Source organism: Saimiri boliviensis, chromosome 1 (assembly GCF_048565385.1).
Source record: "Saimiri boliviensis isolate mSaiBol1 chromosome 1, mSaiBol1.pri, whole genome shotgun sequence".
In the NCBI taxonomy this organism is placed as follows: Eukaryota; Metazoa; Chordata; class Mammalia; order Primates; family Cebidae; genus Saimiri; species Saimiri boliviensis.
In genome coordinates, this window is record NC_133449.1 from 266,342,566 (window position 1) to 266,360,794 (window position 18,229).

The 18,229-nt window shown below is 37.1% G+C and overlaps 1 protein-coding gene across 2 annotated transcripts in view; it reads right to left on the reverse strand.

Moving 5' to 3' along the window:
• Positions 1 to 3,133: 3,133 nt before the first annotated feature.
• SKP2 (S-phase kinase associated protein 2) overlaps positions 3,134 to 18,229 on the reverse strand; it is a 34,844-nt gene continuing 19,748 nt past the window's right edge. For both annotated transcript variants that reach the window (XM_010336675.3, XM_003925921.4), the window contains exons 8-10: positions 9,642 to 9,693; positions 9,365 to 9,472; positions 3,134 to 4,869 (exon numbers count right to left, since the gene is read on the reverse strand). In XM_010336675.3, coding sequence (XP_010334977.1) covers positions 4,656 to 4,869; positions 9,365 to 9,472; positions 9,642 to 9,693 — 374 coding nt within the window. In that variant the 3' untranslated portion in view covers positions 3,134 to 4,655. The remainder of the gene's footprint in view (positions 4,870 to 9,364; positions 9,473 to 9,641; positions 9,694 to 18,229) is intronic.

Here is an 18,229-nt window from a genome sequence, read left to right on the forward strand (position 1 = left end):
ATGAACTGTGATCCCCTGAAGGAGGAGAGGCATTCTGATTTCGGGTGTTTTCAGCCTTTTTGCACTGGTTTCTTCCCATCTTTGTGGATTTATCCACCTGTCATCTTTGTAATTGCTGACTTTCAGATTGGGTCTCTGAGTGGACGTCCAGCTTGTCAGTGGTGATGTTATTTGTTTGTTTTCCTTTGGTGGATGCCACCCCCCACAGAGCTGGACCTTCCCAGGTTCAGCTGTGCTTGCTGTGAAACTCAACCATCAGTGTTTCCAATTGCTGTTTTTTTTGTGGGGGTGGGACCAGCCGAGCCTGATCACCTGGCTCCCCACCTCGGAGCCACCTTTTTCTCTTTTCCTAATTGAACAGTCGATTCTTTCCCAGGTGCCCCAGTCGCCCACCAAAAAGGCCCAGACATCTGTGCAGTTTCCCGTGTGGTGACTGCGCCGGTTGAAACAGCAGCGCTGAGATTCTTGGCACTCTTCTGCCGGGGCATCTCCCGTTCTGGCTCCCTGCTTCAGTCCCCCTTTCAATCAGCTGAATGGGTGACTCTGCCTTCCCGGAACTCCAAACGCCACCAAAAGGGCACCCAGTCCCGCACACTACACTGAGAACTACCACGCCAGGATGCCGGCAAAACAGCTGCACCGGCCAAAAGAGTCGTGCTGGCGACCCATGGGGTTCCTCTGCTGGGAATCTCCTGGTCCATGAGTAACAAAAACTTGAATAGAAGTCTGACGTCCACTCACTCCCTGCACCTTCACTGAGAGCTGCAATCCTGAGCTGGTGCTAGTCAGCCATCTTGGGTCTCTCTGTCTCCATTGTACCAATATTACTTATGTATCCTTATACTTAAGAACAGCATCTGCCAAGACAATTGTGCAAAAAAATTCCAGGGATATTGCAACACCTAAATAAAATGGTGGGAAGATAAGAGTAAATGTACTAATGAATTGCTAAAGAATAGTTCAGTTTTATTTTGTCAAAGGCAGTTTATTCTTGACTGAAAAATATGCAGGGGATTAGGGCATAAGTCAGTGACAAGGCTTATTAAAGTTTCTACAAGAAAGGTATGAAAAGTTTTTAAGTTTTACAGGATTTAAGACTTTTTTTTAAGAAAAATCACTGACTAAAGCTAGAGATTAAAAAGTAGAAAAGCATATTTTAAGTTAATATGAATACCTTAAATACAGTGATTTTGATGCTCAAAATTACAATTTAGATATTCTGGTATTTAGAGAAATGTAAAAATATCAGCATTTTAATATTTAGATCTGCTAAAACATTAAGCAGTTATATTTTGAGTTATACATAAAAGTAGTACAGGCTTTTAGGGCTTTGACCTGTATCTGGAAGGGTTATAGTCTCTCGGTGAAGAAACCTTCGACTTTCTGGGATATTTGGCTAGGTGGGGAAGAAAAGTAAAGAAAGAGGAAGTTGCCTTTTTGCTTGTTCCTTGGTTAGGGTATGCAATAAGAGGTTTCTATCTAGTTTGTCCGGTCTCTAGACTACTTGCCTTTCTTTCCTTATAGGCTCTGCATCTTCCCCTGTGCTATTTATACACAGTATCCTGCACATTGTAGATGGTCAATAAATGTTGAAGTGTAATTGGGTTCACCAGGTTTAAAAAGCACTCTATGCAGACAAAGTTTTGCACTTGGCCAGTGTCTCTCATGTCTCTGGAGCTTGTGGATAGGGTCTATTAGAGAGGAATCAAGAGCCCAAGAGGAGGTAAAGTGGCAGCAGTGAAAACGAGACACAGGTATGTCTCTGAATAGAAAAACAGATTACTTACCAAGTGTCTCCTTGCTGAAAGAAAGAATTTAATGATACAAGCCTCTGGAGCAGTTTCTCAACATTGACACTATTGATGTTTTGTCCAAGCAATTCTTTGTTGTTGGGGGGCTGTTCTGTTTTAGGAAGGTTAGCATCATCCTTAGCCTCTATTGCCTATATGCCAATAGCACTTCTCTTGTGATCAGCAAAAATGTCTTCAGATGTTACCAAGTATCTCCTGGGTTGGGGGAAGTCACCCCTGGTCTAGAGCTTTTGTTGCTAGATCTAACTACGAGTTTATGGAAATAGGGGACAGATTAACCTATCACTCTAGGGATAGATGCAAAATCCAGAATGTGGAACACAGGACAGATAACATAGTTTCTTCAATACATAAATTACAAGGAAAGGAAGAAATCCTAAGGTTAAGATTTAGAGAATTTAAATCAAATGCAATGTGTACACCATGTTTAGGTTTTGAGCAAAATAAACCCATTGAAGAATTGAGGATTTTTCAATATCATCTTGATATATAATGCTTCAGGATTCATGCAGGAGAATCCCTATGTTTTAGAGGTCTATACTGAAATAGGAAATTATGGGTCTGGGTTTTGCTCCAAAATTACCTGTATTGGAGGGGAATGGTTGAGATCATGGATAAAGTGAGATTGGTCAGGAGTCAATGATAGTTGAAATTGGATGATGGGGTTCATCATCTTTTTTTTTTTTTAAACATATTTGATGTTTTTCATCATTAAAAACAAAAAAGGCATAACAGTGCTAATGTAAAAGGAATCACCATCCTACCATTCGAATGGAAAGGTTAAAAAGGAATAGAATTCTTGGAAGACCTCTGGGCACACAATGAACATTCAAATAGTTTCTGAATGACAGTAAAACACATAGCATAACCTGATCAAATATATTTGAAAACTGCTACTAGTTGACTTTTATTGATAGTACTTGAATTTCACCTTTGTCACTTGAATTCAAGTGCTTTGTAGATACATTACTACTGGATGCACTTTAAAGATAATGAGCCTGTATTAGCTCCTTTTCAAAAGGCATTATAAACTCATTTTTTTGAATGTGACAAGCATATAAAGTAGATGGGTCAAAAAGGACCATCCCAGGGCTGTTTTGAAGGTTATTATTTAGAGGTCTCTGTGGCACACCACACTAAATGCTTTCAAATTTTAATCACAGTACTTAAAATGAGAGAAAAAAGGAATACAACTTAGCTTAAGTACTCATTTTTATAAAAATGTATTTTATTTTAAAACAAGTCTATAAAAGTAGAAATCACATACAAAAATACAGATTACTCTGACATGTTGGCAAAATAGCTTATGGCTGGACTTGAGTTTGGAAGTTCTGTATGTTTGAGGGTATCTGGATGTCAGAGTCCAACTGAATCCTAACCCCAGCTCTTGTCACTAATCTGTAAACAATAATTTCAAGTAGTATTTAGCACTGTTTACTAAGAAATTTAAACATAATCATTTCCTGTGTAACCCAACTTTAAAATCTTCCTTAGGTCTAAGCAGATAAAGGCACTTCATACTATGTTTCTAACGTTAACAATTTTTGATTAAAAAAAAGTTAATACAAATGACAGGTTTTGGCTTTTCTTGGTGTTACAATTTGAACATACGAAGAAGTCCATTTAAACTAGTTTTTTGTGATTTTTAAGAAATAGAATTTAATCTTTTCACTTCTAAGTATATCAGTTTTAAAAAAATATCACTGATGGTATCAAAAGGTCCCACATCTGAATTGTAACTCTTATGTAGGTATAAGTAGTGCATACTACTGAAACTGCATGAAACATATACCTGCTTCTATTGTATATTTCTGATTGAAGGGAGTGCAGTTCCTTGGACTTTAGGTCTGATACCCTTATAAATACTTTCAAACAATTATTGGTGAGAGATCATTTAAAAAAAAAAAGACAATTTAAAATACTTGATTTTAGAATATAAAAGTAACCTTAAGAACCTCAGCGCTAAAGGGAAACAGCAGGCAACTTCAGAATTCTTCCATCCAAATGTTCAAGAATAAAGACTAGATTAATAGCACCTTTCTAAAACAAAGCAAGTCATTTTAAAATCTTAAGGACCCATGTTCACATAATTTGATTATCAAGTTAGAAAACAATTATATTTCTCATCTAATTTAGAATTCTAGAAACACAGTCACTTAATGAACATTATGAGATACTTCAAATTAACCTGTCGTAGAAAGCTGTCTCCTGGGCCTTCATTATACTTCTGGTTTTTGTAATGTTTGGTCTTTTGTAAGTTTTAAGGTGAATTAAGTGGCTACTAATTTCTATTAACATAATTTCAAATCTAAAGGCAAAATTAAAATGCATTTTTCTCTTCCTCAATGGCCTCATATGCTACTATCCTATGATTCTCTTTTTGTTCAGCTCATAATACAAATAGCTTATTATTCTTCTAAGCTGTCTTATAAAGCAGTACTATAAAATTAAATAGATAAAAGTTATATAAGCTATGAAGATTATTTGCTGGTGGTAATTTTTAAGCTTGATTCTGAATAGACTTAATAAGAAGGGCACTTGAAAAAAGGTGGCTCAAATTTTGCTCTTTAAGGTACCTTGAAATTATAGGCTCACTCTCCCAAAATTTTAAAAGGCCTACAACTTTGGCTCTTAAGAGCAAAGCAGTGATAGAAGCTTTTAGAATCATTTCAAAAAGCAAGATTTCATAGTTTTCCCTCTCAAATGGTTCCCTAATATACTTGCAGAATGAAGGCAAAGGGCAAAGGGAAAACCAAGAATAAAACTAGCTAAGTACTCCATCAATTGGGCTTCCTGCCTACTTTCCCTGTTCTAAAGAAGAGACACCATCCTGTAATAAATGTTTCACAGACAACTGGGCTTTTGCAGGGTCAGTCGGCATTTGATGCCCCATATCTCCTGGTTCTTTTGGTTGTCAATAGTTGGCCTGGCAATGGTGGTGAAATGGGAGCAATTAATCTGTAGATGAGGAAGGGCTTCCTTTAACAGTTGAAGGGTACCATCTGGCACAATTCCAAAAACTTGTAGTGTTTTTAGTGTGGGAATTTCTCCAAGTTCACTGGAAAGGAAGAAAAGACTTTTAGAATAGCAGTATCTATGGAAATTGACTAGAGTTATATGACCCAAACTTTACAATTTGTATCATCTACAAAATGCAGTCTGAAAATAAAATTTGTAATAAATGACTTGAGAAAATAGCAAATTAAACTGGAAAGCACAGACCACATAGCTTGAGCCACATGGTTTTAGGAAATGCACTGGTGCATTTTATTGAATGAAGTTCCTAATAACCTTAGAAACTCAGGTTTATTTAAAATCCAACCATATTTGCTTTCTTTCTCCAGCTGTGATTTATACAGTGATCTGAATGGGGTTACTGTGTTGTGAGAAGAAACTAGCAAGCTAGTGATGGTAAAAAGCAAATGTTTTACTGTGGTGCCAGTTGCAACCACCATAGGTTACATGCAAATTAAGGATATGAGCTTAACCTTTATGTGAACTAGGCTCATCTCTCAAAAGGAGATGTTGGCAGGATTCATGAACTTCTTAATAACGGTTCATAGTCAACAAGTCCATTCTGTGTGATGAAAACTACCACTGACTTCCCTAAGATACTTTAGATAGGGTTATGTAGTTGGGTACAGGTGGAAGACATGGGTGAAAAATCACATCCTTTATAGGAGGCAATAGCCATCTTACCTCTCTACATATTATCATTTTTTTCTGCATAGATAAGCCAGTCCCTTTAGGTATTTCACATTAGATGAAATTCAACTCTGTTAACTGAAACTCTGTTTTACAAAAAAGGGAACCTATTTCTGCGAACTAAACACTGTTTGGTGTTGGTAATGATTTTTTTCTTCTTAACTGAGATCTATGTGCCTAGAAATTCATCTCTCTGATCTGTATTTGCCGAAGGTTGGGACACACAGTACAAAGTCTTGGGAAAGAGAACATTTATTTTGGAATTTCAACAAAATCCTACCACAGGTCAATGAACACATCAATGACCTAGAGTCAGAAACATCCTTTATATTTTCACATTGTCAGTAATTACGTTTTAAAAAGCCCCAAACTTTCCTTACAATAACTGTCACCTGACCTTCAGTCTTTCTTCTTTCTGGCCTATTCTATATACCAATTTCCGAGGCATCCTCCTAAAGCCTAGCTTAGATTAGTCATTCATCTGCTCCAAAACCTTGGATGCTTCCCTTGTGTTTACAGAACCCAGGCTGTTCAGCTAGCCTGAAGACCTTCTGTGTTTAACCTGCTCTTCCAGTCTTCCCACTACTCCCCTAAATATATTTATTTTACATTCCACAAGGTGTCTTAAACCCCATAAATGTTTATTATACGTTAGCTGAGTACAAGATGAAGGCTAATTTATGAAATAAAAGCACTCCAAATGAAATAAATATACTTGTTCACAAGGGGACAATAAGATCTAAAGGTACAACCAAAGAAAATCAGAAAGAACAAATTGCTGTCATTCTTTAAGTAAACTGCTTTCTGGAATGTAGAAACAGTATCAAAGTAAGATCACAATACACAGATGTTTATACTTATCACTTACAATGACAGCAATCCAGCTCCAACTTTGAATCCCTCATATGAAATTTGAGAAATGTTGTTATGAGAATTCTGGTTCTGGGATATCCAAATTAGCCAAATTGTGAGCCATTCTGCATTGGAGAATATTTAAAGGAAGAAACTGTAGGAGGGAGTAAGAAAAGGAGGAATGGCAGATGGCAGAGGAGGGAATGTTCTTGCAACAGCGTTGGGAAAGAGATTTGGTGAGGAAAGAAATTAAGAGCAGACTCTCAGAACACACTAGAGTGTTATATATAAGAAGGGGCTTATATAAGATAAGATGATGGATGAAGAACCAGTTCCCAAGTAAAAAATCCAGAAGGTCTCTAAAATTTTAAGGAGAAGAGAAAAAAACAAAAATACCTCCTGGTATGTACCATTACCTACAACTCAGAATAAAAACTTTGCAAGCATTTTTTAAAAACTACAATGGAAGAGACTGAAGAGCAAACTAAGGGATAGCAAATAGAAATAAGTAGTTCAAGAGCCATTATTTCTAATGTAAGAAGTATAAAATGACACCAATGTCTTCTGTATCTTGAATTTTAGAAAATAAAAGATATTTATGAACTCTTTCACAGGATTGTTCCTTACCTCATCTATATGATAATCTTGTTTTATTTATAAAATCTTAAAGGCCTCAACTACAAATGCTCCTACCACAGAAGTCTTTTAGTCTTCTGTAATCTTAGATTAGTTTACTACCTCCAGCTTGGGTTTCTTACTTGAATGAGAAATAGGGAAGAATTAGAAGGAAGTTTAGACACAGAGGAGAAGACCAATTAAGAAGGGAATAAATACAATGGGAAAGGTCCTGGGGAAGAAGAAAAACGTACGGTTTCTCAACTATTTTAAAAACATTACTACAGAAGTAAGACATTCAAATTGTATTTTCCCACTTTCTGAGAAATAAATAGCCTTAAGTTCTTTAGCATAGATGGTTCTCTGGAAATTCTTACGGAAGCGTCCTGGAATTTTCATTATAAATCTCAAATATATCAGTGGCCAAAATGATTGAAATTAGAGTCATTCTAATTCTCATTTTATCTTGAGAAACTTTTAAGTATCAACAAACTCATCTTAAGAATTCACAATGCAAATCAGTGTACAATTTATACAACGCCCAAAGAAATAGATTCTTTAACCTTAAATTTCAAGGACAGGATCTTTCTTCTTCTCTATTCTAGTGGTCTGACTTGTAACTAAACTCCTAATGTCCCTGTTCCTTTTATTTCATAAGGTTTGTACATAAAAGAAATAATAATGCAGTGAAGGTTCACAACTAGTTCTGTGACTTCAGGCCCATGTTTGTAAACATCAATTCACACTGCCTCCAGGTATTACCATGCAATTATTATGCAGGTATCACAATTACTATCACTATTATCCCACTGGATAAAAATACTAAAATGAAAAGCTCACAGCCTTCCCCTTGGCTCTGCTTGAGAAAAAGCATTTGGGTTATTACCTGCTTAGCTTCTTTCTTTCTGCAGAGAAGGAACAAAAGCAAGACACATGGATAGATTCTCTTAAGAAAAGCAACCCAAAAAGAATTATCACCACACTCCCAGGGGGTTGCACATGCAAAGAAACAGGAGCCCAGATGACAAGGACAGGAAAGAATGGATGACAGAGAAACCTTTTTGGATAGATGCTAGAAGCTCCTAGGAGTTCTGGATGCCAGAAAATAGAGAGGGCAGGGATTTCAATAAGTTTTATGCACATGAATTTAAACCCCAACATTTGAGAGCTGGGAAAGTAAATCCTACCATCCTATTTTAGGCAGTCCTTTCCCAAACGAGATACCAGCTCAGACCCTGAACCCCAAAATTAATTAAAATGATTAATTAAAACGCATAATTGCCAGATTTCCTAATTCTACTAGCTAACTGTGTAGCTGAGGTATCAGATTTATTCATTAATTCTTGAAACTAACTTAAAAGATCCAGTCTGATTCTGGGGACTAAAATTCTTTGTTCAAATTCACCACTGTTCCTAGGTAGGAGCTGGAAGCTAAATTAACCATCATTTAAATAGCGAGCTACATAAATGAGTCCAGCAGCCACACTGAGGGCATGTTGGGCACCTGACCTACTCTACTGACCTCTTGTGGTTTTCAATAAAATTGCTACAAATTTACATTTGCCATTAGGGAAGACTCTTCCAGCCCTTAGGGATGAAATACAGGAAACCTTTTAAAACAATAAAAATACGATTTTCAGGATGAGTTGGGTATGGTGCTTCCCAAAGGAAAGATAGACCAGGCTGCTTCTTTCTTGCACTCCCTTGATTCCGTGGAAGTTGCTGAGCAGGTAAAACTAACCCTTGTGTGAACTACTGAATTAGATAGTGATTATTTTGCTTCTGCCTAGGAGACCTAGGATTTAGACCCAGGTCAGCCACCAACTCACCATAAGGCTTGAATAAGTCACTTCACTTTTTAGACCTTAACACAACCCTGTTCAAAACAGCATCAGACTTACAATGCATACCATCTACAGGCTTATATCCTTCCTATTCCTTGACTATCCAGGACATAGATCAGGAGAAGATACAGAATTTTAAGCCTAGATGAAAACCTCAACTGGAGTTAATCCGAAAAAATTGGGAAGAAAATAAGACACCCACATTGAGTCTGCCTTCCTAATATAGTCTGAGTTTCCTGGAGGAAAAGGTTATCTTCTGCTTCTTTGCTAATTCTTCTCACAGATACTAAGACAGCAGGCTACTCATTAAAACTGCTTACAGCTAAACAATAAATGTTTAGTGAACCATTTGAATCAACTCAATTTCTCCAGACAGTTTAAGCAACACTCTGCTAGTCTTTCATAGCCAGTCTGTGCTATAGTAATCACTAATGTTTCAGTTTCACATGTCTATTAATAATAATGGATTTTTCACACCAAGGGGCAGCTCTGTTGTTTCCTGCCTTCTATTAAGCATTAAAAACAAAACATACTTACAGTAAAGTTTCAGGTATTATATCATAGCACCGACTGAGAGACAGGTGTTGGAGGTAGCTGAGCTGGAAAAATTCCGGGAAACAGTCATTCTTTAGCATGATACTATCACTGTAAGAGAGCAGAAAAAAAAATATTGAAAATCACACACTGATCCTAGATAAAGACAGAAATAACCCACTTCTTAGTTCCTTCAATTCAACATTAGAATCCTTTCTCCATTAAATGAGAAATCAAAAATTTTCAACTTTTGATCTAAAATAAACAAATTAAAAAATACCTTAAGTCTAGGTGGACAAGATTGGGGCATCTTCTAACTAAAGTAGAGAGATCTAGGAAAAGCAAACAAACATGGTGGTCACTATTAAGTGAGGAACAAGACAAGGATATTTGCTATCACTCTATCGTTGAACATCATGCTGGAAGTTCAGAACAATGCAGTTAGAAGCACACACTATTAGAAAAAATTATCATCTTGGAATATAAAATTATCTGCCTCAAAAGCCCAACAGATCACCTGAAAAAGAGAACTGTATAAAATGACTGGTTAACAACAATTTTTAGCTTATCTATGTATCAGTAATAGCAGTTTGAAAAAATAATGAGAAAAAAAATCCCACTCACAATAGCAAAAAGCAAAATTAAACATCAGTATATAAGCAAACAATATATTACAAAGGTAGCACCTCAGATCAGCAAGAGAAATAACAGATCAGTAAAAAGAAATAGGAGGAGGCTGGCAAGATGGCTGAATAGGAAGAGCTCTGGTCTGTAGGTCCCAGTGAGATCAACACAGAAGGCAGTGTACCTGAAAATGATGGAGAAATAAAACCAAGTTGGAAAACACTCTTCAGGATATTATCCAGGAGAACTGCCCCAACCAAGCAGGACAGGCCAACATTCAAATTCAGGAAATACAGAGAATACCACAAAGATACTCCTTGAGAAGCACAACACCAAGATGCTAATCATCAGATTCACAAGGGTTGAACTGAAGGAAAAAATGTTAAGGGCAGCCAGAGAGAAATATCAGGTTACCTACAAAGGGAAGCCTATCAGACTCACAGCAGGTCTTTCTGCAGAAACCCTACAGGCCAGAAGAAAGTAGGGGTCAATATTCAACATTCTTAAAAAAGTTTCTATCCAGAATTTCATATCCAGCCAAACTAAGCTTCATAAGCAAAGAAGAAAGAAAATCCTTTACAGATATGCAAATGCTGAGAGGTTTTGTCACCACCAGGCCTGCCTTATAAGAGCTCCTGAAGGAGGCACTAAATATGGAAAGGAAAAACTGGTACCAGCCACTGCAAAAAAATATCAAATTGTAAAGACCATCAACAATATGAAGAAACTGCATTAACTAATGGGCAAAATAACCAGCTAGCATCAAAATGGCAGAATCAAATTCACACCTAACAATTCACACCTTAAATGTAAACGGGCAAAATGTCCTAATTAAATGTCCTAATTAAAATGATAGTAAATAGTAAATATTAAAATAGTAAATAGTATTATATATAGTATTAAATAGTAAATGATAGTAAAATGATAGTAAATGTAAATGGGCAAAATGTCCTAATTAAAAGATACAGACTGGCAAACTGGATAAAGAGTCAAGACCCATTCATGTGCTGTATTCAGGAGACCCATCTTATGTGCAAAGACACACGTAGGCTCAAAATAAACGGGTGGAGGAATATTCACCAAGCAAATGGAAAGCAAATAAAAAGCAGGGATTGCAATCCTAGTAGCTGATAAAATAGACTTTAAACCAATGAACATCAAAAAAGACAAAGAAGGGCATTACATAACAGTTAACAGACAACCAGAAAGCTAAATCATAAGTGAACACCCATTCCCAATTGCTACAAAGAGAATAAAATACCTATGAATACAACTAACAAGGGGTGTAAAGGATCTCTTCAAGGAGAACTACAAACCACTGCTCAAGGAAATAAGAGCCAAACAAATGGAAAAACACTGCATGTTCATGGATAGAAAGAATCAGTATCGTGAAAATGGCCATACTGCCCAAAGTAATTTACAGATTCAATGCTATCCCCTTCAAGCTACCACTGAATTTCTTCACAGAATTAGAAAAAACTACTTTAAATTTCTTATGGAACAAAAAAAGAGCCCACATAGCCAAGACAATCCTAAGTGAAAAGAACAAAGCTGGAGGCATCATGCTACCTGACTTCAAACTATATTACTAGGCAACAGTAACAAAAACATCAAGATACTGGTACCAAAACAGATATATAGACCAATGGAACAGAACAGAGGGCTCAGAAATAACACCACACATCTGATCTTTGACAAACCTGAGAAAAACAAGCAATGGGGAAAGAATTCCCTATTTAATAAATGGTGCTGAAAAAACTGGCTAGCCATATGCAGAAAACTGAAACTGGACCCCTTAATTACACCTTATACAAAAATTAACTCAAGATAGATTAAAGCAGGCATCCCCAAACTTTTTACAAAGGGGGGCAGTTCACTGTCCCTCAGACCATTGGAGGGCCGCCACATACTGTGCTCCTCTCACTGACCACCAATGAAAGAGGTGCCCCTTCAAGTGCGGCAGAGGGCCGGATAAATGGCCTCAGGAGGCCACATGCGGCCCGCGGGCCATAGTTTGGGGATGCCTGGATTAAAAACTTAAATGTAATACCTAAAAACCACAAAAATTGTAGAAGAAAACCGAGGCAACCATTCAGGACATAGGCATGGGCAAAGACTTTATGACTACAACACCAAAAGCAATGGCAATAAAGGCCAAATTGACAAATGGGATCTCATTAAGCTAAAAAGCTTTTGCACAACAAAAGAAACTGTCATTAGAGTGAACAGGCAACCTACAGAATGAGAGAAAATTTTTGCAATCTACCCATCTGACAAAGGGCTCATATCCAGAATCTACGAAGAACTTAAACAAATGTACAAGCAAAAAACAAACCCCATCAAAAAGTGGGCGAAGGATATGAACAGACACTTCCAAAAGAAGACATTTATGTGGCCAACAAACATAAGAAAAAAAGCTCATCATCACTGGTCATGAGAGAAATGCAAATCAAAACCACAATGAGATACCATATTACACCAGTTAGAATGGCAATCATTAAAAAGTCAGGAAATAATGGATGCTGGAGAGGATATGGAAAAATAGGAATGCTTTTACACTGTCAGTGGGAGCGTCAATTAGTTCAACCATTGTGGAAGATAATGTGGCAATTCCTCAAGGATCTAGAACCAGCAATACTGTATAATGCAGCAATTCCATTACTGGGTATATACCCAAAGGATTGTAAATCATTCTACTATAAAGACACATGCACACATATGTTTATTGTAGCACTATTCACAATAGCAAAGACTTGGAACCAACCCAAATGCCCATCAATGAAAGACTGGATAAAGAAAATGTGGCATATATACACCATGGAATAATATGCAGCCATAAAAAAAGATGGGTTTATGTCTTTTGCAGGGACGTGGATGAAGCTGGAAACCATCATACTCAGCAAAGTAACACAGATCAGAAAACCAAACACCTCATGTTCTCACTCATAAGTGGGAGTTGAACAATGAGAACACATGGACACAAGAAGGGGAACATCACACACCACGGCCTGTGGTAGGGTTGGGGGATAGGGAAGCATAGCATTAGGAGAAACACCTAATGTAGATGATGGGGTGATGGATGCAGTCAACCACCATGGCACGTGTATACCTATATAACAAACCTGCATGTTCTGCACATGCATGCCAGAACTTAAAGTATAATTTTAAAAAAAGAAACAGTGCTACTATAACTGGAAAAATTATTTCTCCAACTCAAATAACATATTTAAATACATTTCACATAAGTAGTTCTAAATACAAAAATATTTTTGCATATTTAGGGCAACAATAAATACTAAAAATTATTAATAATTTAGGATGATTATTTAATTGAATCTTGGGATAAGGCATTTCTAAACCTAAAAGAAAACATAGGGAACACATAAATTTACTACATAAAAATTTAAAACTCTAACACATTAAAACAATTTAAAAAGTATCAGAAAACTGGAAATAAATGTTTTCAACACACATTATAAAGGGAGTTAATCTTATATAAAGAGAGAAAAGATAAATCAAAAATAGGCAATGAACATGAACAAATCTACATTATAAAATACCAAGATTATAAAAAGGAGCAAGAAATACCAAAGAAAATTAGAAATACTGCTTCTCAGCCATCAAGTGAAAAACAGTTCTATCATAAAGTACACTACAGGTATAGATACTTGATTTTATTTGTGGGCTTTCAGGAGCCTGAATTGATTATTTTTGGATAGTAAACTATTTTTTTTTTTTTAAGAATTCAGAGAATTACACACTTTACCTTTGGTCCAGTTATTCCACTTTTAGAAAAGTATAGATGTGTATGAATATATTCAATGTGGCAACAGTTATATTAGTCCCTCTTCCAATTAGTTTAATATGTTAACCTTATCCATTCCATGAAATACATGCTAATCATTATTTAAGTTTTCTGATAACATTTTATACAGAAAAAAAAAAAAACGATTGTAAACAAAATATATACAATGCATTATAATTTCAACTTAGCCAAAACACACTCCAACTCACATTTACACACAAACATGTATACAGAAAGAAAGAGAAAAAAAAAAGGCTGGAAGGAAATACATCCAAAATGTTAACTTCAGTATTCAAGGGTGTCAGGATTACAGACAACTTTTCAGAATTTGGAAGAAAGTCAGGTGAGCTACTTGGCAATCAGAAAATAAATCAATAAATGTTACTTATTTAGAACCACAGGCAGGCAAACATTTGAGGGTCTTTTCGTCTCACAGGTATATCCCCTCCCCTAAATTCTGGACTTGCATTTCCAGCTGCCTCCTCAACATACTGTTTGGATATGTAATAGGCCTCCAAATTTATGTCTAAAACCAAACACTCAAATTTCTCCCCTAAATTTCCTTCTTCCATAAACTCTTTCCCATCTCAGCAAGTGATAATTTCACGAATCCAGGGGCTACAGCCAAAACCCTTGAAATCATAGTGGACTGTTTTTCTCACATCCCACATTCATTCTGTGACCAAATCTCATGGTGTTGGTTTTAAAAATGTGTCTAAATCTGATCATTTCTTACCACCTTAAGTGTCATCACCCTAGTCCCCTAACTGGTCTCCCTGCTTCATACTTCCCCCTACAGACTTTTCTCAGCACAGCACCAGCTTTAAAATTAAGTCTTTTAAAATTAAGTCAGTCATATCATTGTTCTGTTCGAAATATGCCAATGGCTTCCCATCTCACACAGGGGAAATTCAAAGCTTTTGTCTTGGCTCAGACAGCCCTTGGCCATCTCTCTCTTCTCACTGTTCTCCCTGCTCCCTCTCACACACTGGTTCCACGTCAAGGTCTTAGCACTTGCAGGTCCTTTGTCCTTAAATGTTCTCTCACATATGCATGTGGATTCCTCTTTCACTCAGTCAGGTACCTGGCTCCAGTGCAGCCTCCTCGGAGAGGCCCTGTCTTTAACTATTCCATCTAAAAGTCGTCCCCTTTCTCCACATTCTACCCGGTTACTCTGCTTTGCTTTTCTTCTTTGCAGTTTCGCCTCCTTTCGTAACATTCATGAAATATGTTCACTTTCTGGCTACCTTACTAGAAAGTAAACTTCGTAAGGGTGACTTTCTCTGTTTTGTTCAAGGTTACCTCTCCTGGGTCTGGAACAGAGCTTCAATCATTGTAGGTGCCCAATAAACATTTAATGAATGACCAAAAAATAAAAAAAGTACACAATAACGTTCTGAGGGACCAATCATCTAGCCAGCCAACTAGCCATCAGCAAAATCAAATGTACTCATACTTTGACACCACTGAAGAAAGAACTAAACATTCAGGGATAAAGTGGATTAGTCTACTTCTCTGCCCCACACTTAAGCTCTGTCCTCCCTGAGCAGGAAGGGTTAGTAAACAGTAGTCACTGCCGAGTTTCCCTCTTCACTGTCCCCTTAATTTCACCACAAACAGTAGACCCAACCTGAGCTAGAAGGGATCTTAGAAACCATGTAATCTAATCTGTCACTTCAAAGGAGAGGTGATTTCAGCTACGTAAGTCAAGGTCAAATCCAAAACCAAAGGTTTCTGTGCCTCATCCATTGTTCCATGGAAAGGTAGTGATGCGGGTAGTGGGGAAGGAACAGTAATAACAGCCAACAGTAAGTGAACTCTTACCATGTGCCAAGAAATGTTCTACAGGCTGTACGTATCTTAACTCATTTATTCTTTCCTGTAACTCTAAGAGGTGAGTTCTACTTATCTCCATTTTACTGTTCAGAGAACTAAGGAACAGGTAAATTTAGCAACTTGCCCACGTCTACCCAGCAAATGGCAGAGTGGGTATTTGAACCCAGGCCATCTGGTACCACTCTATGAGCTAAAACCAAATCCATATTATCTCTGACATAATGAAATGGTGTGTGCTATTGTTAGTGACATTAAAAACCTTTTTATCCCCATTGAATAATTAAAAAACAAACACTTCAATTTATATTGTCTCTCTTTCCTGAATGTGTCTAGCAAGCAGAATTTTAATACCTACTATTTCTGCCAAAAACTCGGTAAACAGGCTCTCTGTTCTCTTTCTTGGAGAAACAAAGGGAAAGGTTTTAAGCTAAACTTGGACAAAACCAACAGCACTTTGCCTACAGCAGTTTCTCAACCTTGCACCCAGAGCCTCAGTTCATGTCAGAAAATCTTTCAGTGAAGTAGAGGAAGATCCAGATGTGGTCAAGAAATATAAACAAGGCACTGCCTTCCCTTCACCTGCGGATGAACAGAGAAGAGCCAAGAGTGATGGGATTTCACACCAAGAGGATGGCTTGTGGGTGGGAGTTTAAACTTCTTGGAGGAAAATTTGACAAAAGCTATCCAAAACTTGAGGATAGTACCTAATGCTGGACTCAGCAATTCCACTTTAAGAATCCATCCTTAGAAATGCATCCAAAGATTTTTCTCTGTCACTCATAAAATTGTTTATAGGACAGAAAAACAGAAGATTCTGAATGTCCATTAGAAGGTGATCAACTGCATAAATTGTTATATTGATTTAATATAAATTATTACATAGCTATTTGATGGACTATCACATAGTCACTGATGATATAACGTAGCCACTGAAAATGGAGTTATTGGGGGGCGGGGAAAAGCATATTACAAAGTATTTCATGTATTATGCTCCATTTAAATAAAACTGTTTTTATACAGGAAAAAGCCTAGCAAGATGTTCATTATTGGTGATTTGCTTCCCTTTGTGTTTTTCCATATTTTACATACTTTTGAAAAAGACTACATAACACTATGATCAGGTTTAAAATAGTACAGATAAATACTGGGTGGGGAGATTGGTAAAAAATAAAGACATGATTCCTACTTTTATGGTTCACTAAAGAAAGCGTTCACCTTGTCTGAAAATGCAAGGGTTGGAATGGCAGAAGCCCAAATTTGAGTCCTCGCACAGGCAAAAGACTCAAATCTCTACCCACTCATGAGTCTAGTAATTATTTTCTATAGCTTTTTATCTCTTACCAGAGGATGTCTGTCCTGGAGAAGTAGTTTTACACTACTTAAATTTTAAGATATATTCTGCTGATGTTTGCTTCAAATCTTTTTCAGAATAATAAAAACTATAATAAACAAAACACACTCAAATAAGCTAGTACTAACATCAAGATATGGCGACGTGGGTGGCTGGTTTAACCAGGTTTTGTATAGCCCACAGGCTGAATGTTGGCCTGAGACGGCGAAGCCATTTAAAAAACTTGCCATTTGCAAGCACTTGCCTTTACAAATCAGGACTTTTCTCATTAACATACAAATAAAATAAAGCATAACTGAATATTAATGTTTGTAAAGACTGTTACCCGCTACCCCGACTTCCAATGCCTGTCTTCGCCTAAAAAGCCTCATTGCCCACTTGGACTGAATACAAAGTAAACGTCATAAATGTGAACGTATTAACAGGGTTTATAACAGAGTTTTTCAACCCTGACACTGATGTTTGGACCAGATTATTGTGCGTGCTATTCTCCTATCCTATACACCATCTGGCAGCATTCCTGCTTCCACCTATGAGAGACCAGCAGCACACCACAGCTGTGACAATAAAATCTGTCTCCAGACATTCACAAATGCCCCGGTACAGACAAAATAGCCCCTAATGAAGAACTACTACTTTATACTAATCAAATGCTGCATTTATGCATTTTTATGTTGAGATTTATCTAATCATTTAGTTGATTAAAAGTTTTTCTGATTAAAAATACATTGCCAGGCGCGGTGGCTCAAGCCTGTAATCCCAGCACTTTGGGAGGCCGAGGCGGGTGGATCACGAGGTCAAGAGATCGAGACCATCTTGGTTAACATGGTGAAACCCCGTCTCTACTAAAAATACAAAAATTAGCTGGGCATGGTGGCGCGTGCCTGTAATCCCAGCTACTCAAGAGGCTGAGGCAGGAGAATTGCCTGAACCCAGGAGGCGGAGGTTGTGGTGAGCCAAGATCACGCCATTGCACTCCAGCCTGGGTAACAAGAGCAAAACTCCGTCTCAAAAAAAAAAAATAAATAATAAATAAATAAATAAAATACATTGTTTTTAAATATAAAGGTTTCTACTGTTAGATCCTGAATTCAAACCTTGGCTCTAGTTCACTAGCTGTTTACCTTTACCTGATCTTCAGATCTACAGCTACCCCACCTGAAAGAGGGGAATAACACAGGCACTGGATTAAATCAGAAAACATATGAGGAGGAACAATTAGGAGAAGCTCAATGAATCTAATCTATTATGC